The 9,359-nt window shown below is 38.7% G+C and overlaps 1 protein-coding gene across 1 annotated transcript; it reads left to right on the forward strand.

The window, feature by feature from the left end:
* The first annotated feature begins 5,774 nt into the window (after positions 1-5,774).
* On the forward strand, positions 5,775-6,263 carry LOC115265777 (uncharacterized). The gene has a single exon (XM_029871724.2). It carries the CDS (start codon positions 5,807-5,809, stop codon positions 6,116-6,118), a length of 312 nt encoding a protein of 103 aa, XP_029727584.2. The 5' UTR covers positions 5,775-5,806; the 3' UTR covers positions 6,119-6,263.
* Positions 6,264-9,359: the final 3,096 nt, after the last annotated feature.

Consider the following 9,359-nt stretch of genomic DNA (forward strand, 5'->3'; position numbering starts at 1 on the left):
TCAATGTATAAATTCATTACAAATATCAATGAACATACTTTGAATAAAAATACAAAAATAACAATATAGTTTATTGTGAAAAAAAGATTTTGTTCTCGCTATGCTAAGTTGTGTCCATACTTTCTTGGACACCCTGTAAGATGTAAAGCAAGCTCATTATTAGTTGGGACGTCATGGGAAGAAAAGGAAAACAATGGCCAATAGCTGCGTTCTCATATTCATTATATTTTTACGTAATAAAATAGTATTAATTCTTAGCTTTTTGCGAACAGTGTACCAATGTGAATAATATTCTATATTACGTCCGAAATCATCATGCAGTATTCATTTATTCGATTGAAGAACTGTTGCTCGCGTTGAAGGGTATCTCACCAGCAAAATATCTAGGGCGCCACGGCCTCCATGGATACAGCGGAGGACGCAATATGAGCCTATGTTCAACAAATGAAGCGTTCGACGGCTGGCTGTCGTTGGTTCTGATCCAAGACGGTTCCACCGAAGGATCGACTGCTGTTTCGTTTCTCGAACCGGGCACGGCTATTGCCATTGCACCGACGATGATCACCAATGACGCTAGCAGGTACAACTTCATGATTACTTTATTGTAACGGATGTGATGTACCTCCGTCCTTTTCCTGTAACTGACTGAAACTATTTCACGATGGATCCATTTATATCAGTTGATTGTCACATCATACATTGCAGCAAAATCAACAGCTGCTCTGACATGCTGAGTATGTTCAAAGAAATTATAAGATCAAAGGAAAAATTTTATAAAAAAAAAGTGTAGGCATATTATTTAAATGTGCTGCAGTTTCAGTTAAAATACCCACAGTCTCGTACACAAATAGAACGCAACCCTTCAAAAACAGAGGAATGTGTTTTATAAACATATCAGCTATTTGAAACTGGGTTAAAAAAAACTGTTCAAACTGGCAATTGATTGATTGCTGTAAAGCCAACAGCGTGGTGTTACGCTCTATTTCTCTCCCAAAGTGAAAAGGTTCTCTTTTCAATTAGAAAGAAAAGTTGAATGGTTGAATCTTACATTCAATTCTGATCTTTTGATTTGCTGGTTAGTAGGTTTAAGTATAGGTCGGCTTCAGAGGCACGTTTTCTTCCATGTGGGAATCGTGTGCCATGTCATTATTAACGCAAGTTTCTCACGCAAAACGTTACATTGCACATGTCAGTTGGCATGTACTGACGCCGTTTCGTATTGCGTGCCATACACAATTATATGAAATCTCTGCATAATATTCCAATTCACAGTATCAAGTGCTACATCGGTAATGCCATCTGTCGGTGTTACCCTTTTTTGCTTCACCGAGAAAAATTTCTACTCTGTCACTGAGTTGGCCCTACTCCGGAATCTAAACATCTTTTGCTTTCCTAATCAATTTGTAACGTTTTGCGTTTTTAGTTATAATCGAAAAGAAAAGTAGATAAATTGACTAAAAGTTATTTAAACTTTTGTTTTGTATTTATGTTAACTATATTGAAATATTTCATTTGTTTGTAAAATCGGTCCATGCCTGTTACTTATGCTCATGAATGTTATAGCGTTTGTAAAAGCTTTCATGATTTGCCATGCATGAAAATCGCCATGTCGAAATAGTTGGTGCGATTTGGAATAATAGTTAGCAATTTCAATAGTGGGGGACTTTTGAAAAGCGGCTCAGTTTCGAGACGCAAGTGATATTCTAACTCGGTCATTTCGCTACGAGTACGGCTGGCAAGCAGAAGTGCGCGAGTTATGTCCAAGTTATTTGAGAAGTTAATTGAAGTTTATTGCTGTGCAAGTTATTTTTGAAAATTAAAGGTAAAAGTAGTGAGTGAGTTTCTTAATGTAAAAGTGATGTTAAACGTTTTTGGTGTCTTTCTTTCACATTTAGTGGACCGAGGTCCGAGATTTCGCGGTTTCTGCTGAATTTTTATTGAGTTACGAAACTACAGTATTGTTTCGATTTTATCACGCCCCTTTTGAAAAATGCTTTTGAATATTCCACAAAATCTACACGTATTTTCAATATTTTTAACGTTGCAAAGCGAGCTTTCAACATTCATCTTGAAGAAGAGGAGAAACATTTGCTCTCAAATGTTACAGTATATTAATAAAAAATGAAGGACTGACGCCCGGAGGGCGTGATAAAATCGGAACATTACTGTATCTACGAAAAAAGGTAATTAAATTCTAATTGTAGCAAAAGTTTTTAAATCTAATAGTAGTTCCTGTTGGACGTGTAGCACCCAGCGCTTTTTTCGTACGGCTGGTTTTTGTTAATTGCATTCGGCGGCCGTCATCGCCGAATCGGGGAACCTTCTGGTGAAGTGCACGCCATTTCCGTCTGGATCTTCGCGACCCGTGTGCCCAGCAAACGCCCGCCTCCAGAAGGCAGTCAAACGGAGGCGCGAGTAAAGTCGCTCTTCCATCCAGTAGCTACAGTGTATCAAACAATTGTCCGTACAGGATTTTTTTGGTCAAAATTATTTTTCATTTAAATGATTATAACTTTTTTATACGTCAATCAAAAACGCTGAAATTTTGACCAATTATAGCCCATATATTAAAGCTCCATTGGTAAAATTTTGAGCGAGATCGAATAAGTTTTCTGAAAGTTATAGAACTTTTAGTAAAACTTATAAAACTTTTGAATACATTTTTGAAACATTGTATCTCAATATGTACTTGATGAAACTTTTTCAATATTTTTCGTGTTACAGCTTATACCTAAGGCTGTCATATGCAGCTTCGTTTAAGGTTTTATATTCACTACAAAAAATATGAAAAATCTGTATATGTTCAGAGTGTCATTTGGAAATTTATCACATTTTGGTCAATAAAAGTGCCAAATGTTTTCAACTTTTTTAAACTCTCTTAATGATATATTTTTATACAGGACCTACTAAACTACATATGAAGAGTAGGTCCTATAGATTTTTCGTTCAGTTAATGCACTTTTATTGATGGAAAACGTTTGGCAGATTATATGTACAAAATATGGTAAATTTTAAAACATCGTCAACTATATACGCACATTTTTCATATTTTTTGTAGTGAATATAAAACCCCAAACATGGCTGCATATGAAAACCTTTGGTATAAGATGTAACACAAAAAAAATTGAAAAAAAATCATCGAGTACATATTAAGATATAATGATTTAAAAATGTGTTCAAAAATATTCTAAGTTTTACTAAAAGTTCTATAACTTTCAGAAAACTTATTCGATCTCGCTCAAAATTTTTCCAATGGAGCTTTAATATATGATTCATGATTGGTCAAAATTTCAGCGTTTTTGATTGACGCATAAAAAAGTTACTTTCTAGGTTTAATCACCGCATGACTTTATCATAATTGAATTTTATTGGCTTTTCTCGGTGAACTTAATACTACTCAAAGAAGGAGGGAGTAACGAAAGTAATGAAAGAAACGGTGGATAGAATCGCAAGTGTGCGACGAGAGAAATTGAATAGAAGTTGAAAATTAACAGAGGGCCATAATTGAACAACACAATCACAACGACGACCCCTTTGCCTAACGTTCTCGTGTTGAACGTTGTGATTGTGTTGTTCAATTATGGCCCTCTGTTAATTTTCAACTTCTATTCAATTTCTCTCGTCGCACACTTGCGATTCTATCCACCGTTTCTTTCATTACTTTCGTTACTCCCTCCTTCTTTGAGTAGTATTAAGTTCACCGAGAAAAGCCAATAAAATTCAATTATGAATTAGCATAAAAAAGTTATTAACATTTGAATGAAAAAATTTTTTGACAAAAAATTTGCTGTACGGACAATTGTTTGATACACTGTAGGTTCTCCCGTCGGTCGCCTAATACCGAAGGTAAGGTCCCGTCCGTCAATCCCAGTGGACCGGAGTTCGAGAGGCGATTCACTGAAGCGTGTCGTCGATAGCACGCTGCGAATCCGATCCAAATCCGGAAAATAGGAAACGTACCATTCCCCGCTCGGTCATAGCAGGAATCTAAGTACGCGAAACCGGGTCGCTGGGCTTTTGGTACTTTTCTATCGTTCAGAGGAGGATCCTCTCGGGTACAAGCGGCATCCGCCGTGTCCCTCTCGAGTAAAACGAATCGGAAGCTTCCAACCAGCCGCCACTCCCTCCGCACCGGTAATTCGGCCATACCGCACACGGGTCCTTCGTCGTCGCTGTGCGCCAAATCGTGGCACGGTCACGCCGGCGAACACCATTGTTGACTGCCATCTCCGAACGTCGAAGTCGTCGCCATCTTCGAGCTACATCCCCCGTCACCGAGCATCGTATCACCGAAAAACCTGCGCAGGTACGTGAAGAGCTTTTTTGTACATGGCCATGTCTGCTCTTTTCCATGCCGTATGAATATCTTCCGTCCAACACGAATGAATTTCCTAGAATAAATAGTAGAAAGTTTGAAATTTCGTTTAGTTCCGTTACGTTTCACATCGCTTAATTGAATAAACATACTCACTACCATACGTTACGTTTTAGTTCCGTTACTTCGCTCGGATGAGTAAGAATCCCTTCGGTTTTCCCTAAGTATCTTTTAGTCTGTGAAAGAGTTAGAGTTAAATTTGCGTTCGAAGAAATTCTGCCGTTTACCAAGAACCGTTCAAAACCGTCCCTGAGTGAAATAGTCTTCTGCAAAGTCGGGCAAATTTCAACACGACCGGTGGTCTCTCTTTGAGAGTGGCGCTTAAGCCACCGTGCTTTAACCAAATCCTCAAGAATAGTTTACGAACGGTTACATTGGCGCCCAATGTGGGGCCAGCTAAAAGTGGGACAACTCATTGCCAAAGAGTTATCCCACTTTTATCGAAAACTGAGTAGGAAAAACCAGGCTTGACAGAAACTCCCTCGCGAGAAAATGAGGAAGCGATTTTGGCGATTTTCTGAGGAGTGAAAATAAAACTCAGAAATCACAACGCAAATCCTCAACAGCACCGAGCGCGAGCTTGCCGCGCAACGAGGAGTTCGTCCAACACCCATAATTGCTTGTTGTGTTTCTCACGTCCACTCACACTCAAAAAGCTCTCGCGAGTTCCACTCCCATACAAAGAAAGACTCTCGAGGCGAAAATCGCACTCAAAAACCCGAAATAATCATCGGCTCTTTTTTCGTTCCCCTCTTCCTCGCTCAGTTTTTATTGCCTCTCTGTTTGGGGTTCGTTCGCTCCCTCGCGACGAGGCAAAAGCAAAACACCGCTCTAGAGCATGTTGCAAAACTCTTTTGATTTCGAGGAGGATTATCAAGCCTGAGGAAAACAAAACATTTTTCGATTTCTGAGTACGACCAACTCAGTGACTGACTGAGTCGAATTATTTCTCTGTGTTCTTATTGGGTCAGGTACTAGCAATCAGTAACGAACCTATCAGGAACCTATTATAATGGATGAGGAAATTGCTGTGACCAAAAAAATATCGATAAGGTCCATGGCCCTATCGGAAATCGAACTAAAACACCCTTAGCATGGTCTGATGAAATAACCGTCCCAACAAACATTTTTGCTGTACAAGAGTGGAACAAACCACTCTTAAGCAAACTTTAGCTTAAGAAACTGTTATTCAACTAGTTCTGTTACTTGGGGTGTTTTTACTGTATCGTTTAACGATAATTATTCTATGTTCCGTTTTGAGATGATATCATCTATATGCAAAGTTGTTGAAAAGTATTTACGTACCCATATAATTACAATATCAAAGTATCAAAGTAATCCTGCTAAACCGCATTTACTCAGGTGTTCTCATTGAACGTAATTAAACATTTAAAACATTCAATTGATAGCACTACTTTCATCTCATCAGCCATGGGACGCTCATCGATTTTATCGCTATCGCTGATTCTAATCTTAATCCCAAAGCCGTCCACCCCGCAGCCAACATCCCGAATAGTAAACTGGAACTGGAACCCATTCCCTCAACCTCCGGCGATAGTGCCATTACCGCTCGTTATCAACAACAACAACAATAATCCTTCATCCATCGTTTCCTGTCCGCCGATCAACGTACAAGTTGTAATACCACCGGCGGTGCTGGGGACGTCTGCCGCCACAACAACCAGCAGCAGCGGGTCCACAACAACGTTGGGGCCGATAGTTTTCCCCAGCTCGAAGAAGTAACGTTATCGCGTCATTAGCGCTGCTAGCTGTTCGAGAGTTGTGACCATGCGTGGTTATTTCATAGAATGTCGAGTTCGAGAAAGTGAAACGAACGCCCAAATATAGGTAACCCGCGTATCATGTAGTTGGTTGTTAGCAGCAACCGGTTAAAACAAAGTAAGCGATGGAAAATAAATGAAAATTTTAAAAATAATTAGGTATTCTTTATTACGCCACAAAACGTAACCTCAAAAATGTTTGACAGTTCTCAGGGCACTTGACAGATGAGCAACAACAAGGTTTTTATATATTGTAAGGCTGAGCATGACGTTTAGTTTGTGGAGAAAGCAGGCCCCTGACACGGCCTATATCAATGCATTGGAATAGTCTATTTTACGAAACGACAACAGTGTTGATATTGATATTAACACTCACGGGCTTAGGCGCAACCTCCTGTCAAATTTTCATTCATGAAATGAGCGATCAGCTGATCCGAAACGTCTCGTAAAATGGCTCATCATGGTAGACAGGATGTCCTGGGCGCTAATAAATCAAGGAGAATACATTTTACTAAGGTGGCGCAGATAAACATTGCAAACCACTGGTTGTCTCTTCCATTCTTCTGGTGTTCTTATGGAACTGAAATAGTGACGTCACTATTTTAGTTGCATAAGAACACCAGAAGAGTGGAAGAGACAACCAGTGGTTTGCAATGTTTATCTGCGCCACCTTAGTAAAATGTATTCTCCTTGCTAATAAATAGCGCCCACTGTCAAATGCGAAAACATCAACAATTTTTTGTTTAACGTTTATTTTGGTTCGTTGATCAGTTTTTGGAATCATTTTTTCCACCGCTTATGATCACAAAACACTTCAAACTCGCTTTAATATCAATGTACGGTAAGAGGAGCATGCGATTAGTTGAATAAAGCAACCTAACAAACACGCATTGTGAATGTGATTTCGTGTGTGGCTCACAACATCAAACAAAAGCTGCGTTTGTTGATTACACGCTAGTTTCAATTTGCACGAAAATGAGTATAAGGCAGTTAGATGTTGGCTACGATAAATTTCATTCATGCCAGGGGCCTGGGAGAAAGCGAAGACGGCTAATAACAAGACAGACAGCTCCCACCCTGTCGCAGGCGACATGGTTGGAACGCCCTCAACGATTCACAGGAACATTAAAACATGATTGTGTACGTGTACATGCTAATACGTACACGTAAATAGTAGTATCGCACGCACACTCATTCATGATGTTGTTCCCTGGAGTCGTTCGCGGCGCTAGTGTGCTTGTAGCTACCAAAGTATATGGAGCAAGAGGGTAGATGTCTGTCTTGTTATTAGCCGTCTTCGGAGAAAGGCAGAGGAAGCGAAATTTCAAAGGAATTTGAGGAGGCGGGGGATTTGTTTTCAGAATTTCTTACGGTGAGAAAATAATGGCCGCTCAGCTAGTTTTGACATCTAAGACAACCTTAGAATATATAAAAACCTTGAGCAACAACATGAGCAAAAAGAGGACGGCAACAAGGTCTGTAAAGTCGAATATATTTTTGTGTTTATCTTGCTTGTGGCTGATCTGTCAAGTGACCTGAGTACTGTTGAATATTTTGAAGGCTAGGTTGATTGGTGTAATAAAGAATATAGGGGACCGGAACCCATCTTATGCAAAGTGCTCCCATTTTCATTCTATCGAAAACAAAGCTAATAAGCGCCTATAAGCGCTATTAGTTTTGTTTTATATTTTTGTATTTTTTTGTTAGGAGTGAACACTTGAGTGAGCAATGTGTGGATGTTCTTTGTGTTACGATTTTTGATTATACTCAGCTGTGCCTTACCTAACATGTGGTCTTGTTTCAGACGAATCCAGTCCCTTCCACTAATCACGTTTATATCTGCGCCAGAATCGACGAGCATTTGGAGCGGACTTGATGAGCCTAGACGACAGGTGGCCAACACGTCTTCGAGCGAAGGTGTGTTCACATGCTGGAACATTAAAACAAGTTTTTTATATAAAACAGAAAGAACCAAGATTTATTGAACTTTAACCAACAAATGTATTATACCTGATCATGATCACCGAAGTCTTCGCGCGATGGGGATCCATTAGTCTTGACCTGCCCGGATAAAAACTAACCATAGGGTGTTTGGTGAAAACCATTCAGTGTACCAGCTACAATAATGTATATTGTAATGAAATGGTTCGCTAAAAGCTTTGCACATTGTAGCTACTATACATTTACATTCGATTTTTATGTAACAATATATTATAATGTTTTTCTTACGTTTGAACCATTTACTTTTCCGAAACATTATTTTTCCGTGCATTTTTAAGTATTTATTCAGTTTTAGATTTTTTCCGTGCTTTGTTTTGTTGATGTTTGTGACTTTTTTGATGCAAAGGAAAGGAAAGAAAAAAGTGAATAAGTTGAAACATCAATTTAAAGTCAATAAAATGTTTAAATAAGTAGTAAACCAGATGTCTTAAGAACTGCAGATCCAAGAGATATGGCGGGCTAGGTATGTAGAGTGCGTTGAGAGGAATACGATTGACGAACTTTATCTTTGACGTAGAGCCATCTTTAACATGTGGACTGGACTGAACACTGAAAGAAATTCAAATATAGGTTCGTCTATGGGTTCGCTTTTTAACCTAACTTATACTTGAATCGAACTTGACAGTTTTCTCATGAGTTGTTATTTATTTCCCCGTGTATTTCAAACTTTAGTCAAATTGGAGCTTCAATATTGCAATAACGGTTAAGCACGCTGTAATGATACTTATGTACCTCGTCACCCACTTCATGCAACTACACTGATAAAAATATCCATATTGGTTGTATGTGTCAGCCTATATAGATTTTTGCAATTAGTCTTTAGTAATACGACATATATTTAACACACATACTGCTGGATGAACTTTTTTTTTATATAAAAAGTTACGTTTATTTGTCGATATTGCTTATAAAAATTATTCACATAATTACTTAAACGTCGACATCAATAGTGAAATTTAGTTCATCGATATCTATCCGTCCATTACAATCATTAATGAAGGAAATATAATTCACTAAAATCTTCAATAACTTGGTTCTCGTTATTGTTCCAATTCGTTCTAACGATGGTCGCAGTAGCTCATCAGCTTCGATCCTCCGCCCACAGGTCTGCATCAGTTTTCGCTGTAGCAGTTTAAACGCATTGTTCACTCGTCGACATGCAAAAAATTTATGCTGCATTGTTTCTACGTGTGTTCCACAAT

This window comes from Aedes albopictus, chromosome 2, assembly GCF_035046485.1.
Source record: "Aedes albopictus strain Foshan chromosome 2, AalbF5, whole genome shotgun sequence".
In the NCBI taxonomy this organism is placed as follows: domain Eukaryota; kingdom Metazoa; phylum Arthropoda; class Insecta; order Diptera; family Culicidae; genus Aedes; species Aedes albopictus.

Bases quoted from the DNA above. Each gene is read 5' to 3' on its own strand.
- LOC115265777 (XM_029871724.2), top strand. From the start codon at position 5,807: ATGGGACGCTCATCGATTTTATCGCTATCGCTGATTCTAATCTTAATC.